Genomic DNA, 23,044 nt, shown 5'->3' with positions numbered 1-23,044 from the left:
AAAAAACTTTACCATATCAAATATTATGCTATAAAAATAATTGTTTCAATTAGAGAAAAGGAGGAATATTTAGACTAGCAAGCTTTTACTGGGAAGAATTTCAATATTGAGTTATTTAGGTAACTATATAAGTATTTAACTAAACATTAAGCAAATTTGTTTTTCCAACTCCAATCTTCAGTTATCTCCACTTTCACCGTTATTAGCACAGAACTTTTCATACCTTTTCTTCACCTCTAACACAATTATAATAATAAACAAAACCACACAAATAAAGCAGATATACTGTTGTGCTTTTTTTCTTAATTATTTGGTGTTTATTCCCCATCATCATTAGCTAGTTTAGCCAAGAGGGATCCTTAATGTAAATCTGTCACAATGTGTTCATTTGATGTTTTGAAAATTCAGGAAAAATACCTGTATGTGAAGTTACTATACTGTTACATAGTCTTTAAAATGTATAATTTTGAAGTCTGTTTGAAGCCTTTAAAAAATTTAATTTTGAAGTCTGTAAATTTTGAAATCTATAGGAGCATATTTTTGGCACAGTGAGTGGGGAGACGGGATGGAAGCAGAACATGACACTATGCATATTCTAATTATAGTATAAAATATATATGCATTTGGACAAATAACATGGAATTAGCATTGTTAGGAGTTTAGGGTCTAGAATCATAAAGGAAGGAACTGATTAGAATCCTTATTAGCTGTATAACTTTGGGCAAGTTATTTAACTTCTCTAAGCCTCAGTTTCTTTATTTAAAAATGTGATTGGTAACAGTACCTATCTCCTTGGTTCCTTCTAGGATTAAATGAGGTAAATCACACAAAGAATTTAACAAAATTCTTGGCACACACACATGATAACCACTCAGTAAAAATTAGTTACTAAATCTAGATTGTAGTGGTGGGTCTAAGGATGTGGTTTCTTTTTTCCCTCATTGTTATAGTTTTATTTGATTGATTGATTGATTGACTGGATTGGATTTATTGTTTTTACCTGTAAAAGTGACTTGGCTAGAATTCTTTGACAATTTATCATGACTGATCGTTTTTGCCTGTCCTAAGACCATCAGTATTTTTCTACTGGTTTATTAAAATGCCACATTCCATACATATCCTTTTATTAGTTGAACTAAATTAGCAGTTCATATCCCTAAAATTGTACTTTATTTTAAACTCTCAGGTATGGTTTAGGAATGATTTATTACAAGCAAGAAAAATTCAGCCTTGCAGAAATGCATTTCCAGAAAGCACTTGACATCAACCCTCAAAGTTCAGTTTTGCTTTGCCACATTGGAGTAGTAAGTAGCTTTCTAAGTATTGTTCAGTTAATCCCTTTTGAAATGTTTGTTATTGACTTAATTGCTATAATGAAAATTAGGGCTTTTTGTTATTGTTATTCTTGAAACAATATCCTAGATTCTTTTACAGCCAAAAATATTGCCTTTTTGCTTGGCATAAAGAGAAATCACTGGAGTACCCTCATTCCTTGGGCAAGTTACTTAATTTCTCTGAGGTTCTATTTTATGAATGACAAGTAATACCACCTTGCATACCTCATAGGGTTATTATAACATTCATATGAGATACTTCATATTTTTGAGTGTTATTATAACACTCATATGAGATACTTCATATTTTTGAAAGCAGTTTTCCATATTAATATTTAGCTCCTAAATTAAGTAATTAATAATTTAAGGCAAATTATTTCCTGTATTTTAGCCTCTGAGTGATATAGATATGTCAGGAGTAATTAAAATTATTATAAGGCAGTGTGGATTGCCAATTTTATATATTTTTTTAATGTATCTGATAATAAGTTGTACTTTGATAAGATAGGAGAAAAGGTATGTTTGCTTTTTAAAATCTCATTTACTAGTTTCTCTGCAAGCATGGTACCTTAAGTTCTTTTTCTTGCCCTCTCACCCCCTTTCCCTCTCCCTCTTTCCTTCCCCTGCCCCTTTTTCTTTCTCTCAGCAAGTTTGGCTTTTGTGTGAGCAAGCGTACAATATGAGGAAAATTATATTAGTTTGGAATTTCACTATTCATTTTGGGGGAAGAATTCTAGTTCTTTATAATAATTTTCTTAAAAATTGACATGGTAACCTCTTTTATAGTTAGATACTGTGCAAAAAATATAAAGTATGTCAAATTAAAGATTTTTTTTTCCATCACTTAAGATAAACCAAACTTGATTATCTCTTGATACCTTTTAGTGAAGTTGAACATATTTTATAGTAGGCTTGCTTCTAAAGTTATTGTGGAACAGATTGTTTTATAATTTTGAGTGATTTCTTTGAAGTTTTTAGATAAAAGAGTATGCTTCTCTGTTAGGAAACTAGTATTTAGGATTTCAGTTCTGTGGGCAGAATATTTGGCCGCATGTAGTAATAACATTCTGCAAAGATCATTGCATAGATGAATTTAGCACCAGATGTTGGCAGTACCTACTCTCACATTCTTGTTGGTTAAAGTTCCACAATCACATCCATTCACTCCACTTTATTTTATTTTATTAACTTATTTATTTATTTTAATTGAGATTTTCAAGGAACATAATTTCAGTTTTAATCCCACTTTCCAATCACACTCAAATTCCAGGTAAGAGACTGGGTCATGGTTTCATAATTATACAATATAAAACAGACAAAGTGTGATGGTTGAACACCCCCCACTGGCCAGTTTCTAAAGCCCATAGTCCAGCACTGTGTGATCTGTGGGTTCTAAGACCTACAAAGTTCACTTATCTTTGCTATAGTTTCCCTGTTTTTGTTTTTTTTTTTGAAGTATAGTTGATTTACAATGTTGTGTTAGTTTCAGGTTTTCAGCAAGATGATTCAGTTATATATATATATATATATTATTTTTCAGATTCTTTCCCATTATAGGTTATTATGAGATATTGAATATAGTTCCCTGTGCTATACAGTAGGTCCTTGCTGTTTATGTATTTTGTATATAGTAGTCTGTATCTGTTAGTCCCAAACTCCTAATTTATCCCTCCCCCACCCCTTTCCCTTTGGTAATCATAAGTTTGTTTTCTATGTCTGTGAGTCTTTTCCACTTCATTTTTAACATATAATTCATCTAAGGAGGAACAGCAGAATATGAGTACACAGGAATAAATAGTGAGACTTGGTTGGTTTTTTTTTAAGTTATTTAAAATAAATTATTTACTACCCAGAATTACAGATTAATGGTTTTCAAATATGTAAAGCAGAAGGACCATTTTTAAAACAAATTCCTAAAATATGTAAAAGTGTAATTGTTCCGAGTGAAACAGGGTTGGTAAGTTTTAGAGCCAAATCCTCTAGGGGTTCTTGGAAAGTTTCGAAAAGTCTAATATTTAGAGGACCATAATAAATCTGTTAAAATGTGAGTATTACCTAGCTAAATAGTACAGATTTTCTTGAGAAGGAAGACAAAGGTTTTTCTTATCTTTTAAGCTTAAAGGTAACCAACTATCTACTCTAAAGATAGAATCTTGATTATCATTATGTAGGGTAATGGTGAATTGGGAGCTATGTTGGTTTTGAGTCACACTATTTGGTTTTCACCTTTCCTCATAAATATCAAAAGGAAAAGTAGGATCTTTATTTCTTACAGGTTCAGCACGCACTGAAAAAATCTGAGAAGGCTTTGGATACCCTAAACAAAGCCATTGTTATTGATCCTAAGAACCCTCTATGCAAATTTCACAGAGCCTCAGTTTTATTTGCAAATGAAAAATATAAGGTAAGATATATACATGTATCTTAATCATCTCCAACGTTGTACTGCTTAAGTTTTGCCCCTTTTTTAATAAACTAAAAGTTATTTATACTTGAATTTTTATCTTAAATAGTCTATTTTCCCCATTTTTAAAAGCTATTTCTTTTTTGTGCCTGTGTGATTTTATTTCTTCATGAGAAGTACTCATGGGAAGGATGGGTGTATGGATATTTAGGAATATATGGTTATCCCTTGAAAAGATTTCCTACGTGGAAAGGCAGTTATCTTAAATGTAAAACATAAACCATCCTGTTAGGACCAAAATATGCGAACAGATGACAAATGAATGTGTGCATTTTTCAATAAGTATTTATTTGAGTATCTGTTATATGTCAGGCACTAGGAATATAGTGGCAAGTGAAGCAACCATATTTCCTGCCTTTGAATAGCTTACCATCTAGTACCCTTCTAGAGGGAGAACAGACATTAATCAAATAATCACAAGAATAATACATAAAGGAAAAGTATACAGAGTGAGTTATGAGATCTTATAACAGGAAGACTAGGTAATCATAAACTATGAATCCAAAGTTTTGATTTTAAGTTCAGGTTACTTTTTAAATAAATTCAGGCTCTTTCTACTAAAAACAGTTAAAAAGTTACCAAAAAAATACCGGAAATTTAAGTGCACGGAAAAACTTGGGTTACATAATGCATTTTAGTGGACTCTTTCCCTAGAAATCTGTTATTCCAGTACACATTGAAATTTGCTGAAATCGAAAAATACAAACTCGGTGGTAAGCCCTTACTTTTTACAAGACTAAGAAAGATATATAAAGGGATTAAATGTATAATTTATTCTTTGTCATTTATTCAGTGATTCTTATAGTCTCGCTCTGGTTTTCTTTATGAAGTGGATGTCTAATCCTACTGTTCTGTCCTTTTAAAACGTCTTTTAAATCTAATAAACACTTTTAACTTGCTCTTTGAAGCACTATAATTGTAATTCAGCATTTGTTTTCATTTTTTTGCTTCACTGTACTTCTCTATATATGTGGTCAGGTTTTTCTGTTGAAGGATTTTATTCAATTTATTGTTCTTAAAGCCATTTTAATGCCACCACACCTACCAGGAATGCCATGTAAATCAGCCTTATACTTGCTTCAAGAAGCTCATGTTCTAATCTGATCCACTGTCCAGGCTGTAATGGTTATAGTCATTTTTGAGTACCAGCTTGGGGCTTGGCGACTTTGATGCATGGATTAGATACAGGTAGAAAAAGGGCATAAGGAACAGTTACTGATTGCTCCTGAAATGTCTTGCCTCCAAAATGAAAATCAAATTGTGTTAGAGGGCCACCTCAGTCTCTGTGGCAAAAACATTGCTAGACACCACCCTATTTAATGTGTTGTGTTGATATCTAGTTGTGTAAGTCTTAAGTTTTTTAGAGCAAAAATGAGAACTCTGGTGCTGTGTTAGACACTATTTCTCACTATTTTTCTATTTGCAGATAGATTATCGGGGGGAGGCATGATAGATACATGAAATTTTGATAACAGTTGTAACATATAGTCATAGGAAAAAACACATCAATTCTGAACTGTGTGAACTGTGTGTGGTGTAGAAGTATAGAAGTTTTGGGGTATGTTATCTTGATTAAAATTTCTTTAAAGCAGTGATTCTCAAAGTATGGTCTGGGAACTTCTGGTGGGGGTGGTCCCAAAAACCCTTTCAAGAAGTCCACAAGGTCAAAACTATTTTCATAATAATATTTAGATGTTATTTGCCTTTTTCACTTTCATTTTCTCCCCAGTGTACAGTGGAATGTTTCAAAAATTACTTGATGTGATATCATAACAGATTGAATGCAGAAGCAGATAAGAGAGTCCAGCTGTCTTCTGTTAACCAGAGATTTGCAAAAATGTTAAACAGTGTCACTCTTCTCACTGATTTTTTATTGTTCTGATTAGAAATATATTATGTTAGTTAACATAACTAGGCTAGATTCCTAACAGTGGGATTGCTGAATCAATGTTTACCTGCAGTTGTTAACTTAATAGATAATGCTAAGTTGTCCTCACATAGAGGTTGCATCAATTTACAATTCTGCCCTCAGTGATGAGAATACCTGATTTCCCTCACTCATGGTAACTTCATGTAACATCAAACTTTTTATTTTTGTCCACTTACTAGGTGAAAAATTGACAGTATCTCATTTGGGGAGCCAGTTTTTTGGGGTTTTTTATTTTTGGCTGCATTGGGTCTTTGCTGCTGCGCTCAGGCTTTGCGGCGAGTGGGGGCCACTCTTCGTTGTGGTGTGTGGGCTTCTCGTTGCGGAGCATGGGCTCCAGGCACATGGGCTTCAGTAGTTGCAGCACGTGGGCTCAGCAGCTGCGGCTCATGGGCTCTAGAACGCAGGCTCAGCAGTTGTGGCACACAGGCTTAGTTGCTCCGTGGCATGTGGGATCTTCCCAGATCAGGGCTCGAACCCATGTCCCCTGCATTGGCAGGCAGACTCCCAACCACTTCGCCACCAGGGAAGCCCCAGTTTTTATTTTTAATCATCATATCTTTCTTTTAAATACAAATGCAGTTTACCTATCTGTCTTTTCAATCTCCTGAACCCTTCAGCAGTGGTCAGAAAATTGCTAGATAATTTTAACTCAATTCAGAGGGTTAAATTTTAGGCTCTTCATCATTAGTTAAAATGGCAGGTTGGTATTCAAAGCTTAGTGCTGGTGTCAGGGAGAAGGTAAATTAACAGAACTTCAGAGTTGTTCTGCAGCTTAGTTTTTAAAACACTTTCATATACAGTGTGATGGAGTTTAGTTATTTTAAACAAAATGGTGACAAAAGCAAGGGTTGTCACCTCCATATTTCACAAAGAATTGTGTGTTTTCAGTAAATTTTGGTGAATTCCTGCCACTTCTTAGTTCCTGTTGTCATAAGTATTTTCCTTGCATTTTATTTTCACAAGAATTAATGCAACAAGGAAGTACATTGATTAAGATCTAGTCAGCTTTAGTTAAGATGATTTAGTTAAGATAAAAACACTTGCTTAGTCAAAACTGTACTATTTTGCTACTGTGTTTTTCTTTGCTTTTTTCAGTCTGCTTTACAAGAACTTGAAGAATTGAAACAAATTGTTCCCAAAGAGTCCCTCGTTTACTTCTTAATAGGAAAGGTAAAGATTGGGGCCCTGGTTCTAAACTGTGACTTTCATAACATATTAATTTTTGAAGAATAAATATAATATTTTATTGTGCAATATCTGTTGAGCAAATTCAACTAGAGCTCTGAACTAATTGCTCTGGAAATAAAGAATGGATTTAGTTTTAACACTTAAGAAGATGACATCCTACTGAAGAAGCAAGAACACACACCCTATAACCCTAATCCTTCTATAGTTTTGCAAGCGTATTAGCACTTGCAGCCAATGGCCAGTAATCAGTTCCTAACTGAGGCTACCTCAAGGAAAGCCCTTAGCTTCCAATTATCAATAAAATACTCAAACATCCCCCAAAAGAAGAAAAGTAATGCCGCTGTGTTGTTTAGTTTGAAAAAATGGCTTGCAAAATTTCCAAGGCCAGACTAGTCAGGATTTTACACACTGGGCCCCCAGATGCCAGTTGGTTAAGGTAGCTGAGGACAGTGGACAGGTGCTGAGAGTTGATGTAACTCCGTTTAAAATCAGTGTAAATGAATGCTAATCAAGCAGCTTATAGTCCATTTCTTTCCATTATCATTGTTCCAGACAGAGTGAGATTTATTGGAAGCTCCCTACCTGAGAGATATAGGCAAGGAATTCTGAAAATAATATCTGAATATATTAAAAGGAACTCAAAAGTTGGTATGAATTCTTCGATAGGATGAAAATGTCCTACTCATCAGAATGAATTTATAGCACATAATCAAGAGCCTAATTTAAATTTAAAATGTTTAGGATTTTATAGCTGAAGCTTACAACTTAATGAAAAATGTAGTGCTGCTGTTTATTTTTAGGTTTACAAGAAGTTAGGTCAAACGCACCTCGCCCTGATGAATTTCTCTTGGGCTATGGATTTAGATCCTAAAGGAGCCAATAACCAGATTAAAGAGGCAATTGATAAGCGCTACCTTCCAGATGATGAGGAGCCAATCACCCAAGAGGAACAGATCAGTGAGTATCATCCATGTGAATTAGGTTTATATGTGGTTATTCAAACTAGAAAGCTAATGAAACACCACATCACAGTTGGTAAGATGAAACAGATATTTCTTTATGGCACAGAATAAACATGGAAATTTTCTTGAGTATTCAGAAAGCTACCTTTTGTATACGGATTTAGGGACTGCTTTTTTATTTTATCTCTAACCATGTTAGATTCTTTATACCAAATGAAATTTTAGGGAAATTGAACAGGGTCGTATAATAACAGCATGCATATGGAGCCAGGTAACTAGTTTCAGTTCTAGATCTAGTTTGCTGTGTGATTTTTGACAAATCCATTGCTAATTTTTACCTAAGCTTCAAGCTATGTAACTAATGCCTGCCTTATCTGCTTCATAGGAACGTGGTAGGGGGAGAAAAGATGATAGGTGTGACTATGTTGAAAACATTATAAGTGTTAAGTGAATGAATAATAAATTTGTGCACCTTTTAAAGTACTGACAGATCTGTAGTAGCTATTCAAATTCTATGTAGCTCTCACAAACCTAAAATCTAAATATATGGTGAATATATTTAAATGGAGAGATCAAAAAAAGAGGAAGGAACAAAGAATTAGATTGATAACTTAAGGCAGTAAATACTCTATCCCTATACTGAATCACTACATTGTACACCTGAAACTAATATAATATTGTAAATCAGCTATACATCAATTAATTAAAAAGCAAAAAATATATATACTCTATCGCTTAATTGAGAGTATGTCTTAAAATAATTAATGAGAGCCAAGACTTAATATATTAATATTTTTTAGTAAGAGAATTGAGAGACCTCTGATGAGATAAACTAAGATGACTTTGTTCCAGAAATATATTTATATTCTATATTTTTGTGAACTAACAGGGACTGTCCCCAAAGTGGAGTCAACAATTGGACGGAATGTCAGAGAATAGTTCTGATTCTTAGGTTAGGAATAGGAATTCATTAGGGAGAGGCAGTTTTAGTAGTTAAAACTCTTAAAGGTTAAATGCAATAAAATAATCTTAGACATGCTATAAAATAAGGAACTTGAATTGCATTTTATTGAAGGATATCAGGATTTTTAAGGGCTTTTATTTAAGGTCTCATCTCTCTGAATATAATAATTTTCTTGTTTTCATGAACCAACAAAAAATATTTGTCAGATACCTTACTGTAGATTTTTGTTTTATTTTTAAAGTGGGAACAGATGAATCCCAGGAGAGCAGCATGACAGATGCGGATGACACACAACTTCATGCAGCTGAAAGTGATGAATTTTAACTTCTGGAAATCAAGACTTTTGCAACTGGATGTGTGACTAGTGCTGATGTGTTTCTTGTCCTTCCATATACTGAGTCTTCACTCTTGAGCCAGCAGTGTCATCATCCATCACTTATACCCTGAGTGTGCCCCTTTCATTGGACCCTGACTGTACACAGAATGAAAGGCAGTGCAATATTTAGCTGCTAACAAGACTGGCTCTTTCACCAGTATGAATGACAATTTAGAGGGTAGGTAGGGTGGGAAACTTTCTTTTCTTTTTTTTTCTTTAATCTCCCTTTGTTGGAAAGCTATCATGGAAGGAAGAGTTTTGTTTTATCTTGAAGGAACCATTAGAGATGGAAAATGGTGATGAACCAGAATCTCTTGGTCGTTTTTCCAAAAATTTGTTTTACTTGGTTCTGTTCCTGATAAACAAAGTGACTGATCTTCATTTCTAGGTTCTTCAAGAATGGTGTTAGCAAGTGCCAGATGGAACAATAAAAGACATTGCCTATAACAGAGTAACTTGATTGCCAAGGAATGTAAATTACCTTAAACTTGCAGTGTCTCCCATAAACAAATATAATGGGCATATTGGAACTCATATGTAGGAATCAATATCCCTCCATACAGTGTACAATTACTCTTGGCAAGAATACTTTAATGTCTAACCAAGAATTTTAATTTATTCATCTTGCTTCAAAGTGTTGATCATTGTTGTCTAGGTATTACAAACTTTAAAATTGGTCCTTACCATATTGCCTCTTCTCTTTGAGCTCTGTGGGATCACCTTTAACATTCAGAGATGATAGAAGGGTTGCCCACTGAAAAGCCAAAAAAAGGCTCTTAATAACCATTTAAGTTCACCAGAAGAATCAAAATGAGAACACTAAATGCAAAGACTTTAGGAGATCATGACAGTGAAAGCCTTAATACAGTCAGAATCCTGCCATAACCTTGAATCTATATTTGTTCAAGACAGTATCCCTCTGACTTTTCTAAGTGTTTAAGCAGGGTGCAAGAATGTGTGGTTACCTTCAGTTGAGGTCATTTCCATTCTTTTCAACTCTCTGCTTCAAATTATTTTCAATAGTGTGAGTCACCAAAACATTTACTGAGAGTGATTGGGTTTAGGATATTAGAAATTCTTAGCTGAAAAAAAACCCCGCTCTTACGAAGGAGAGGAATTCTCTTTTGAGTCTGTCATAATATAGGTTGATGTCTTTGGGGAATGACCATAATTTTAAAGATCTAATTATGCATAATGAAATGGGAATTATTGGAATTTCACAGTAACCAATTTAAAGTCTTAAATTGTGTATCTCCTTTATTGTAATGTATGGAAATTTTTAGAGAAACTTTAGTTAACATTTTGTTAAGTGCCAATGTCAGAATATAACAAATTTATAGTTTCTTATGAATGACAGGCCTACAGTTATTGTTTTGGATTATTTGATGAAGGACAAACTTATCTACTGGTTACCTGTATTTGTTAGTCAAGCTGTGAAAATAAGGTGGATTACAGAAGATAAGAAAAAAATTTTAGCCTGTAGACTCAGTAATTTTCTATCATTTACTATTAATCTGCTGATTTGAATGTGGCTTAGATACCGTTACAAACTAATTCAAGTCAGAGTCTTAGATTAGGTATTGGGTGCCAGAGAGGTATTTAACAAAATTTTCTACCTAAATCTATATATGTGCTGCCTAAAAAAAAATAATTTATAAGAAAAAGGAAAGGTTGTGAGTAAACGAATATCATTAAAAATTCCCAAAGGCTAGCACTTGGATTCTAACAAATATTCCATTTTTATCCATTAGTTCTGTAATATTTAATTTTATATTCTTTTATTTTTTTAATTGGCAAATCATAAGCCAGCTGTATAACAGTATCAAATATAGAGTTTCATAGAAAGCTTTGGACTGAGCTCTTTGTTACAGAGCTTGGAGAAAGCTATGCTCAGAAAACAATTTGCTGATGTATAATTAGTTATTTTTTGTAGTAGGAATTTATGTCCTGTGCCAGAAGTAAGTCTTTCTGGTACTAATTTTGAGACCAAGGATAAAAGGATAGTTGTGGAAGGCACAGCATGGCAATGGTTGGCTGAGGGATAATCAGCCTAAGCTTGACCTGATTGCATTTTCCTCACACCTCTACTTTCAGAGTCATTTAGGTATTTGAAGCCTTATTTCCCACCTATTTACTGTTTCTGGCTTTCTCTTTTCTTTTTTTCTTTCTTTTTTGCTTGGAATGGAGATTAAACAACCAGAAGAAGATATGCATTTTGATCAAGCAAAATGTTTGCTTCAAATTTCATAAGTTATTTTGAAGGAAATCAGAAATACTAAGTACTTTGACGTCCTTGTTTCTCTTTAAGCTTTTCACATGTGTGTGTACACACACAAAAACACACACACACACTCTTGTTCAGAAGTTATGTTGTGGCATTGGATATTTTCCCCCTTGGAAATGGTTCTTAACTCTGGGATTTTAGAAGTTTGGAAAATATTTTTTCAAGAGAACAATGGTACTCAAAATAATGAAAGGTGGTCCTACTTTTTCTGTATTTCATCACTTTAAAATTTTTATTTTTTCCAAGAACTGCAAGTGACATTTGAACCATGCTGCTGTTGTACCTTAAACAAAAACTCAGTGATAACCAGTATTTAGTCTATTAAAAATGCTCTTTTTGAAGAAAAAAGTTTGCAAGTCTCTGTTTAGCCAGAGTATAGTATGGGTCTTCACAAGAAATATGGTGACCTGTTTTCTTTGTGAAAACCTAGGAAAATGCAAGCGTGGGTGTGATGTGTGTGTTCTATTTGCATTGAAACAATGTAATTTTGTGTCTTCTTTTTGCTTTTCCTGACTTATTTCGGAAATTGTACAGTCGGGGGGGAAAGTCTTTTCTGTTAATATATTTGCAATTCATTAAAGGATATGGAAAATCCAAATAAATTACTTTTGAAAGCAAATTTATAATCAAGTCATTAAAGCTATATAAGAGCTGTGCCATCTGTATTTTTATAGTAAGGCACAGCAAAATAGTGAAAGAATACAGTTTTATGTTCCACAAAAGTCTAGGGCAATGTTTCTCTATTTTTTTTTTTAACTTACACCCTCTTCTAATATATATATATATTTTTTTAACTCACACCGTTTTTTTAGTATTATTTGGAATGTCAAAATAAATATTGTGACCAAAAAATGGTAACTTTTAGAACATATTTTTCCCAAACTACAAAAGTCCCTTGCCAGCAGCTGCTACTTTGCAAGTCAACTGCTTATTATTCTTTAATCATGTGATTTCTGAAATTCCTTTAAAAGGGACACACAGCTTTTTTGTTCTAATTAGAATCAATTTTAAATATCAAGATCTGAAAGAAGTAGAATATAGAAACCAAATTTTACTCTAGTTTGATATCTTGGAAAAAGGGTAGAGAGCTGAAGGGTTTTGTTCAGACTTGAAGAAAGGGTAGCAATAGGGAAAAAGACATAAAGTGAGATGCGCTGAGCAGGTGAGAGGGAATGACTCAGACCGTAACCTTCCCTAGGACCGGCCATTTGCTGTCAGCAGGGCAGGGATAACTAGAAATGTAGGTAGGAAGTATTCTTTGGTTTGTTTAGCCTCTAATTAATGGTTCATGAAGGTTCAGAAGTGCAAACTTTGCTAAATACTTATGTTTAGTGAGATCTTGCCATGTGCACCGTGTTACTTTCCTTGTGTACAGTATTTTCAGTCCTCAACCCTATAAGGTAGGTGCTACTGCATTTTACAAAAGAGAAAACCAAGACTCAACTATTAAATGATAGAGCTGGACACTTTTGGCATTTGTGTATGTTCAAAACCTTTTACTTAGTTTTGGACTTCTCTGGAAGTTTCAGATCATATCTAATGTTAACTCTCAAGTGTCCTCCCTAGCATTTTGACATTAAGTATCACAGAAGTTCGGGTTTTACAAAGGAAACTTTATTACTAACTGTAGATTTAAATCTATTATATGCTTAGTCCTTTGAAGGGGCTTTTATGTGTATCCTCCCTCTGTACTTTTCATACTGAAACTGAAAGCGGTATCCCTTTTTTGAGTAACTAGAATTTGCTTTAAAGTAGGAAATTTTAAGTGCTTGATTTTCCTTCCATTTTTACTTTTTTTTTTAATTACCAATTTCCCTTAACACAAGCATTCTTTTTATTCAACACCCTCAAAATGGAATTTTCAATTTGAGGCTAAAAGCTGTATTTGAGAAGAAAATTCAAATGGATAGTGCATCACTGGAGTTGGAATAAGAAAAAGAGTAAGTAACAGTGGGAGCAAAGAAGTAGAATTAAGGTTTCTAATCATGTATTTTTAAAAAGCACTAGACTGATATCTAGGAAGTGTAGACTTTGCCCCTTAGTTGCTGTGTGACCCTGAACAATTAAACTTTTTTTCTCATCAATACAAAGAAGATCAGATCTACCCTTCTTATCCCACAGAGGACTGAGGATCATATGTGTTAAAGCACGGAAATGCTTTGTAAAACTAAAGCACTGTACAAATATACAGTGGTATTGTCAGGGTGGAGGTGATGTTATAGAAACATCACAAATAGAAACACATATATACACATATACTATGTACTATACATATAATCTGACATTTTATATCCTGCAACCCCTGAACGAGAACTTACAGCTATATTGGCATAACTATCTGCAAATCACCCCAAATAACATGTAGTCTAAGGTGTTAGATTTTTCTCAATATTTTGTGAGTTAATACATCACTGGGCAAGGTGCTACACAAGAATAAAAATTCATCAGTTCTTAGTTTCCTAATAATGAAAAGACTTGATTGGGTAAAGGGATTTCTTTGTATATAACAGCACTCCTTAAACTTATGCCAGTTTGCAGCCCTTATACCAGTCGATGCTATAAATCTGTGACCATAATCATTTGCATATCTTGAAAAATGCTAGCATTCATCTTCTTTTTATTTAGGATTTATGGATCACTTTGATATAAGAATAATCTCATTTCATCTTTACAGCCTTATAAGGTAAGGCATGTATTACCTGTTTCATACAAGAGGAAACTAAGTCTTAGAGAAACCAAAGCATTTGCAAAAAGAGGAAGATCTTTTGCAGGAACAGCTTGGCACACATTTGCTTACATATTTTTGGCCAGGACTGGGTCAAATAATCATCCTTAGCTGCAAGGGATACTTGGTAAATTTTAGAATCTGGTAAAAGGGACTGGGTTTGCCATGACTGGTTTAGATACATTGTGATCTGTGTTTGGACCCAGAGATTTTGTTAGCAAAGAAGGGGGAATGGCTGTTGGCTTAGCAGCCAAGAGCACCTACCACACTGCTGTAGAGAGGGTAGCGCTTTTTGTCAGTTGAGCCTAAAAACTTAGTGAACTTTCTTATTCTAAGAATTTGTAGGGTTTCTATTTGAGCAGGGAATTCCTGACATTAATTCCTTTTTTTTTCCCCATCATGTATTTTTTTTATTTTTTATTTTTTTTACGTCTTTATTGGAGTATAATTGCTTTACAATGGTGTGTTAGTTTCTGCTTTATAACAAAGTGAATCAGTTATACATATACACATGTTCCCATATCTCTTCCCTCTTGCATCTCCCTCCCTCCCACCCCTCCAGGTGGTCACAAAGCACCGAGCTGATCTCCCTGTGCTATGCGGCTGCTTCCCACTAGTTATCTACCTTACGTTTGGTAGTGTATATATGTCCATGCCTCTCTCTCGCATTAATTCCTTTTTAATCCTTGTGTAAAATACCTCATTTCTTTTTTCTTTTTAATTGCTGTGGCTGGGATCACCAATATTATATGGAGCAGTAGCAGCCATAATATCAAGCACTCATTGTTTTATTCCGAGTCTTAAAGAAAATGCATCTTAATTTTCTCAAACTTTCAACTCGATATAATCTAAAACCACTCATGTGCAATATGTTGCCTTTGTTAATCTCATTGCCAATTCCAACACAACTCTCGCTTCAACTACCATTTATAACCATTGATAATTAAGATACCTCCTTTCCATCGCTAGTTTTCAATGGTTTACATCGTGACTGGGTGCTGAAATGTATGTCTGATAAGAAAAAAGTATATTGAGACTCCTAGGGCTGGAAAACAATGGCACTTAACCTGATTACAAATCTGTCCCTCTCCCAAAACAACCATAAAATCAAGTAGAACAAAACTGTACATGTTTCATGCCTTCATTATTAAGAGAATACTATAACTTCAAATTACCTGTAAGTAGAGTGGAAATTTTCCAGTAGGGATCCTGCTATCACCATTAGCCTGTGGTCGCAGAAAGTGAGGAAAAAGGCTAAGTCTCTCCATGGACAGAGCTGAATGGAGTAGAAGACTTATTACAGGAAGCCCAGAATCTTCGGGGGAAAAAATGAAACAAATGTAAAATACCGAACACAGGTTGGGACTTGGTAGATTATAGCCCTCACTTCAGGGAAAGGTTAAAAATGTCTGGAACCAGGAGTGGCAGCCTCATACAAGCAGTGTTTCTACGGGAGAATAAGATATGAAAAAGAGGCATTGAAAGGAAAAAGGGGAAATAAAAGACTGGCAGAAAAGAGAAAGCACATCATTCTTCCCACCCCTACCAGCAAGATCCTGAAACTGCAAAAAAGAGCTCTCAAACTAGGAATCCTGCCCATGAAATGACTGGGAATAGAGCAAAGCGATCCCCGTCCATACAAAACTATCGCAAAAAGCCAGCAAACGTAAATTAAAGGCTTTCTGCTGATAAAAAAGACTCTACCCAAAACAACTGCAAAGCTAAAGAAAAATATGCTTTTAAAAGCATATGAGGAAGTGAAATGTCACCTTAATTGAAAAAAAAAATCAACAAAAAGCATTGATAAATTTGACTACATTAAAAACACTTTGCATGACCAAAAGAAAGACAAATGACAAACTGGGAAGAAATATTTGCCCTTATGTCACAGATAAAGGGATAATTCCCCTAATGTGTAAAAAAATTTTTTTTTTAATTTTGAGAGAGGGAAAGACACGAACAACACAATTCACGAAAAGATATAACAAAATGCCCCTTAAACATGAAAAGTTCAAATTCAGTCAGATCCATGCAAATTAAAACTACATAGAGATACAGAGACTTCCCTGGTGGTCCAGTGAGTAAGACTCCGTGCTCCCAATGCAGGGGGCCTGGGTTCAGTCCCTGGTCAGGGAACTAGATCCTGCATGCATGCAGCAACTAAGAGTTTGCATGCCGCAACTAAGAAGCCCGCATGCCACAACGAAGATCTGGCGTAGCCAAAATAAATAAATATTAAAAAAGAAAAAAATACTACATAGAGATAACAATTTCTCACCAAACAGATGGGCAAAAATTCAAAACTTGACAATACTCAGTTGGAGTTGGAGGCACGTCACAAGGACACAGGAGCCAACTGGACTGCCCAATCAATACATTTGATCCTCCCAAAATCAAGTACAATAATGCTATTGGAGAAAAATAGGAATTTATGAGCCCATAACAATAATTAATAAAATAAATAAAGAGCAAAGAAAGGAGGAAAGGTAGGGCATACAGTCTGCTGTAACAAAAATATCAAACTGGGTGGCTTAAACAACATTCTCACAGTTCTGGAGGCTGTGGAGTCCAAGATCAAGGTGCTAGCAGATTTGGTGTCTGATGAAGGCCCACTTCCTGGTTCATAAATGGTGGTCTTCTAGCTATGTCCTCACAAGGCAGAAGAGGAAAGGGACCTCTCTAGGGTCTCTTCTATAAGTGAACTAATTCCATTCATGAGGGTTCTGCCCTCATGCCCTAATCACTTCCTAAGGCCCCACCTCTTAATACCATCACATTGGGGGTTAGTATTTCAACACATGAATTTTGAGAGGACATAAACATTCAGTCCACTGGATTCTCCCTCTTCCCCCCCAAAATTCATGTCCTTCTCACCTGCAAAATACATTTATTCCATCCCAGCAGCCCAAAAGTCTTAACTGGTTCTGGCATCAACTCCAAAGTCTCATCCAAATATCATCTAAATCAGATATGGGTGAGACCTGAGGTACAAGTCATCTTTTTTTTTTTTTTTTTTTTTTATTTTGCGGTACGCGGGCCTCTCACTACTGTGGCCTCTCCCGTTGCGGAGCACAGACTCCGGACGCGCGGGCTCAGCGGCCATGGCTCACGGACCCAGCTGCTCCGCAGCATGTGGGATCTTCCCAAACCGGGGCACAAACCCATGTCCCCTGTATCAGCAAGCGGACTCTCAACCACTGCACCACCAGGGAAGCCCCAATGTGGACCATTTTTAAAGTCTCTATTGAATTTCTTACAATATTTCTTCTGTTCTATGCCTTGGCTTTTTAGCTGCGAGGCATGTGAGATCCCATCTCCCCGACCAGGGATTGAACTCGCACCCTCTGCATTGGAAGGCGAAATCTCAACCACTGGACCTCCAGGGAAGTCCCGAGGTACAATTCATCTTGAGGCAGATTCCTCTCCATCTGTGAACCTGTGAAACCAAACAAGTTATGTGTTTCCAAGATACGATACTGAGACAGGCATAGGACAGACATTCTCATTCCAAAAGGGAGAAACAGGGCTTCCCTGGTGGTGCAGTGGTTGAGAGTCTGCCTGCCGATGCAGGGAACGCGGGTTCGTGCCCCGATCCGGGAAGATCCCACATGCCGCGGAGCGGCTGGGCCCGTGAGCCATGGCCGCTGAGCCTGCACTCCGCAACGGGAGAAGCCCCAACAATGAGAGGCCCATGTACCGCAAAAACAACAACAACAACAACAAAAAACATTCTTTTGGCATTAGTTGGTTACAGTGATAGCAAGATACTGTGAGTGTGGCAGAGCAGCTCTAATGTAACAACTGCATTCCCTGCTTTCTGAACCGAAATGTAAGTGACTCATATCCTTTACATATGCGTTACCTGCAAACATTAACGCTGCAAATCTTGACATACACCGTTTAGGGGGAGTTGATGCTAAGGGGTTACAGTAAATGTTGAAAGGCTCCAAAAGTTCCTTTGGGGACTTCCTGTTTCTCCTCCCTCCCCTGAATTACTCTGCTTAACAAGAACCAAATTACTTAGAACTAGTCTGAATAGCAGCAGCACCCAAGGAGCACGACACTGAGTTCATGTTAAAAAGCAGTACCTGTGTAATGTACGTTTTACACCACAGACAAAGGGAATATCGCTCTGGTTTTTAACTCCTGCATTAGAGTCTCCTACAAAAATAAAAGCATCCCATCAAGTTCTTCTAGATGGTGTTATTGCTGTACATTTGTAGATGGGTCACTTTCTGTACTGTGTTTGCTTTGAAGGGATCTTCCAATATATCTCCAATATTCCTTTCTTATAGTGTCCTTTTCTTTAGCTAGGATTTCACATAACTCTAATGCTTTATTAAGAATGTCCTCCTTGTTGTCGTATTGGTTTCCTAGCATGTCTTCATAGATGTCCACGAGAAAGGCAATTGGGGGAACTGCGACTTGGTTGTAAATCAAGTAATTGATTTAACAGGTTGGGATACTTGGAAAGACCACGATCCTGCAAAATCCTTTCGAATAGTTCCCTGCACTTTCATTATGTGGTACTAGTTTGATCCGTTGCAGAGTGTACTGGACTTCTCTCTTCAATACAGCACGATCATTGTAGCCCGTGGTGTTAGAAATTACGAACTATCTTTGGTTCCAGACAGTTATTTCTCACATCCTCTTTGAGAAGTTGGTCTATATACTGCAGCTCATTATCCCAAAAGTGAAAGTCCTGAATAACCCATTGTCGATGTTGCCAGGCGTGATAATTCTTTGCATCCTGATTAAGAATATCAGCAATAAACTCAAGCTCCTGAGATGGGTCTCTCAGCCATTCCACGAGCACTCGCCTATGCTGCCAAACTTGATAGTTTTGGGGGCTGTTCCTCAATTTTTGCCGTGATGTAGTTCATTTCCTCACGTAGATCCTTTTGAAGTGACTTTAAGAGAACTCTCCGAAAATACCACACTGTGTAATTGGCTGCATTTAACTCGATAGCATCTCTGGTTAGTTTAAAAGCCCGTTCACTTCTCTCGTCACGCTGCAGGACAGCCCGGAAATAATCATAAACATCTTGAAATTTTTCACTATAAATGATCTGGACCGCTGCATTGGGGCCATCATTCTGCAGCACTGGATCTATATCAGCCCATTCTGCCCTGTCCCTGTACAGGACATAGGTGGGCGAGTCCAGGCTCAGGAACACTTCGTCCATAGGGGACGCCGCCACCTCTTCTTGCGGCGGCTGGGGCGGCTGCGTGTCGGGCTGACCAGGTTCCCCGCCCTGCGCAGCCGCCCGGACGCCGTCTGCGGCCGCCATCGCTCCTCGGCCCGCCGCGGAGGAGGCGGCGGAGGCCCCGCCCCTATTACATTTATTCTTATCAAAGACAGACATTCCTATAGTTTGAATAGTGAAAAAGGTTTTCACACTTGTAAAAAAGAGCAGTCTCTTCCCCAGAGGGAATCACTTTCATCTCCTTTACCAGATTCTCTTAGTATTTATCTGTATTCTCCAAATGCAATGTTTGATTTTTCAATTTTAGGAGTTATCTACTGACTGCCACTGAGGAGAATGAAGATTTATATTTCCTATATCGCTTCTCCCTACATAAATAATCTTCCTAGTCTGCCTTCAGTATAATTATAACTGTGGCTAGAGCAATATTCAAGGTTTACAATTTCATCACTTTTTAAACCCTGTTCACAACTGAGCCAATATAACACTGTGATTTCCTTCCCTGTACAATTTTTTTTTGTTTTCCCTAGATTATTTGCCTTGTTTCTCATTGTTAACTTTTAAATACTTATAATTAATTCAACTCCAAACTCTTTACCATTTGTCCAAATCTCCTCTCAGCATGTTCAACTGTATCAGTTATGCTATCGATTTCATCATCTTGAAGTGTCTTCTGTAGCTTTCAGAACTGCTTCTATCTGGACTGGTTGCCTTCTGTTAGTTGCATCCTTAGCTTTCTCTTTACCATCATCCTAGAGATTCCCTTTGCTCTTCCTTTATGATGGTTCTCCTTTTTCCTGTATCCAATGTCTTCCTCTTCTTCATTTATGCCCTCACTTTGGTGGGGCTTCCCAAGAAATGGTTGAAGTGAAGTGTCGCAGGCTGAGGTCCCCAGGAAGGAGACTCTGAAACAAAAATTAATGTACAAAGCTTTTATTAGGGAATGTTCTTAGGATCAACATCTACGGAAGAGAAGGAAAGGAAGCAGGTCGAGCAGAGGGAGACGTTGAGCTATGATGAAGTCTCAGTGAGGGCCTCAGCTGACTGGGCCGTTCTGAAGCTAGATATTTTAAGAGTATTAACTCAAGGTTAAACCTGAGACCCTTGGGTTCACAATGTCAAAAGGTAGGCAAAACAAGAGAAGTTACTGAAAGCACCACACTTGTTTAATGCAAATTGACATCCTTTTTCCTTCAGCAAGTTAAGCAGGGAGCAAAAAAATAGAGAAGGGCATGGATGAAAGGGACATATAATCTTGTCTGAAGATCCAGTCCCTCTCTATCTCAGCCACTGCAGACTCCTAGCCAGTACAGTAAGTCCCCTACATATGAATGAGTTCCATTCCAAGAGCGCATTCGTAAGTCCAATTTGTTCATTAAGTCCAACGAAGTTAGCCTAGGTACCCAAGTAACACAATTGGCTATATAGTACTGTACTGTAATAGGTTTATAATACTTTTCACACAAATAAAACAAACAAAAAACAAAGAAAACATTTTTAATCTTACAGTACAGTACCTTGAAAAGTATAGTAGCCCAGAACTGTATGTCTGTGGCCTCTGCTAGCAAAATGTTCTTCCTCCGATCTGCACGAGAAGGTTGGAACCACCTAACAATCTGGTATGGATGTTGCAGTTTTCTGTAGAAAACTCAACTTGACACCTTCCCATGGGAGCCTGATGCTTTGCTCAATGCTGGAAAACTCTCAGAAGGCCAGGCATTTGTACTAAAACATTCCCTAGGGGAGCTGTGGAGTTTCAGTAGCCATGAGTCTTAGCATAGATCCTATGAGTAATTCCATAGGCTTTCTTAGGAACACAAACACCTTGTTTACTCAATTTCCAGGTAAAAATGTATTTTCCACCTTTTAGAAACTTTTCTCAAAAATATATTCAAAAATAAGTTTTCATAATTATGCTTACGACATTTTTAACGAACATGTTTACAATTTGACAAAATGAGGTGGAAAAAACTCAAGTTCACTTTTAGGGGAAGGAATAAATATTACAAATGTTTGTAAACATTGTAGTGGGTGGACCTTTAGAGTGGTCCTGAGTTGGGGCAAGGAGACAGGACTTCATACCCCCGTGTCGACCAGTCATTGGATGCAGGCTGGCTCAGAAAGGGAAAGTGTCCTTGGATGAAGCAAGTCTTATTCAACCCTGTAAGGGGGTTTTGTATATTTTATTTAACCCCCAAATCCAAAATATCATACGAATGTGTAATGAGCATAAACATGAATAAAATATTTTACTTTATTTTCATATTAAGTCTTTGAAATGTGGTATGGGTTTCTTGTTTGTTTGTTTGTTTTTTGGCCATGCCACGGGGCATGTGGGACCTTTTTTCCCCGACCAGGGATCAAACCTGCGCCTCCTGCACTGGAAGTGCAGAGTCTTAACCACTGGACCGCCAGGAAAGTCCTGAAATATGGTATGTATTTTATACTTATGCCACATTTCAATTTGGACTAACCACACTAGCCACATGTGCTCAATAGCTACATGTGGCTAGTGGCAACGATAGTGGCCCTAGATAGGTGTGTTATTATATGCACCAGGATCTATGTACAAAATGTTCATTACAGACTTTTTAAAATTACTTAAAAGTATAAACACCCCAAATGTCTATCACCAATAAAATTATAAATAAATGATGGTATAATTCAAACAATGGAATGATATAAACTAGAATTAGACACAAAAATATAGATGAATTTTACAAACAAAGATGTAAGAAACAAAACAATACGTATCACTACTTGGCAACCACCATAGTAATAATTGTTTGGGGCCAGAATGATCACTGAATGCTAAAACTAATAGGCAGAAGTTCGAGGAGAAACAGGATATGTACATAGTCTCAAAGTCCCTCCCCACAAGACACATTATTTTCGCCTCACAATTAACAACTTTTTTTTTTTGGCTGCACCGCACAGCTTGTGGGTTGTTAGTTCCCTAACCAGAGATTGAATCTGGGCCCTCGGCAGTGAGAGCAAGGAGTCCTAACCACTGGACTGCCAGGGAATTCCCTACAATTAATAACTTTAGAGTGGGGAACCTCGGCAGATGCCACCTTAATCATGTGATCAAAATTAACATCAGCGACAGGACAACTAGATACCATGTGCTTCCTGATAGGATGCATGGAGAAGTATACAGCATCACTTCTGGATATGATATTCCTGCCAAAAATGCATAACCTGAATCTAATTATGAGGAAATACCAGACAAATTCAAACTGAGGGACATTGTACATAGTAAGTAACCTATAATCTTCAAAAGAGTCAAGGTTATGAAAGACAAAGATAGACTAAAGAACTCTTCCAGATTAAAGGAGACTAAATTGACAAGAAAATGCAATGTGTGATGCTGGATTGGATCCTGGACCAGAAGTTATTTTTTTTAATGTTCTTTTCCTATAAAGCACATTAGTGAGACAACTGGCAAAATTCAAATAAGGTCAACAGATTAAATAGTAGTGTCAATATTAATTTCTTGATTTTGGTAACTACTCTATGATAGAAGATAATAGCCTTATTTTTAAGAAAAACAAGTATTTATGGATAAAGGGACATTATATCTGCAATTTATTCTCCAACAATTCTGAAA

At 36.4% G+C, this 23,044-nt stretch overlaps 1 protein-coding gene and 1 pseudogene across 8 annotated transcripts in view; one reads left to right on the top strand and one right to left on the bottom strand.

The window, feature by feature from the left end:
- The window catches only part of CDC27 (cell division cycle 27), a 58,998-nt gene extending 46,877 nt beyond the window's left edge, over positions 1–12,121 (top strand). For 4 of the 8 annotated variants that reach the window (XM_067715814.1, XM_067715813.1, XM_067715812.1 and 1 more), the window contains exons 15-19: positions 1,187–1,304; positions 3,610–3,738; positions 6,824–6,898; positions 7,717–7,873; positions 9,084–12,121. In XM_067715814.1, coding sequence (XP_067571915.1) covers positions 1,187–1,304; positions 3,610–3,738; positions 6,824–6,898; positions 7,717–7,873; positions 9,084–9,166 — 562 coding nt within the window. In that variant the 3' untranslated portion in view covers positions 9,167–12,121. Of the gene's footprint in view, positions 1–1,186; positions 1,305–3,609; positions 3,739–6,823; positions 6,899–7,697; positions 7,874–9,083 lie in introns of all 8 variants that reach the window. The other 4 variants (XM_067715815.1, XM_067715817.1, XM_067715816.1 and 1 more) reach the window with 2 other exon arrangements.
- Positions 12,122–18,198: 6,077 nt separating this feature from the next.
- Positions 18,199–19,518, bottom strand: LOC137213003 (protein farnesyltransferase/geranylgeranyltransferase type-1 subunit alpha pseudogene; annotated as a pseudogene).
- Between the last annotated feature and the right edge of the window lie 3,526 nt (positions 19,519–23,044).

Source organism: Pseudorca crassidens, chromosome 19 (assembly GCF_039906515.1).
Source record: "Pseudorca crassidens isolate mPseCra1 chromosome 19, mPseCra1.hap1, whole genome shotgun sequence".
NCBI classification, from domain to species: Eukaryota; Metazoa; Chordata; class Mammalia; order Artiodactyla; family Delphinidae; genus Pseudorca; species Pseudorca crassidens.
Note: the sequence above shows the minus strand (reverse complement) of the source record. Positions and strands in the feature narration are given on the sequence as shown.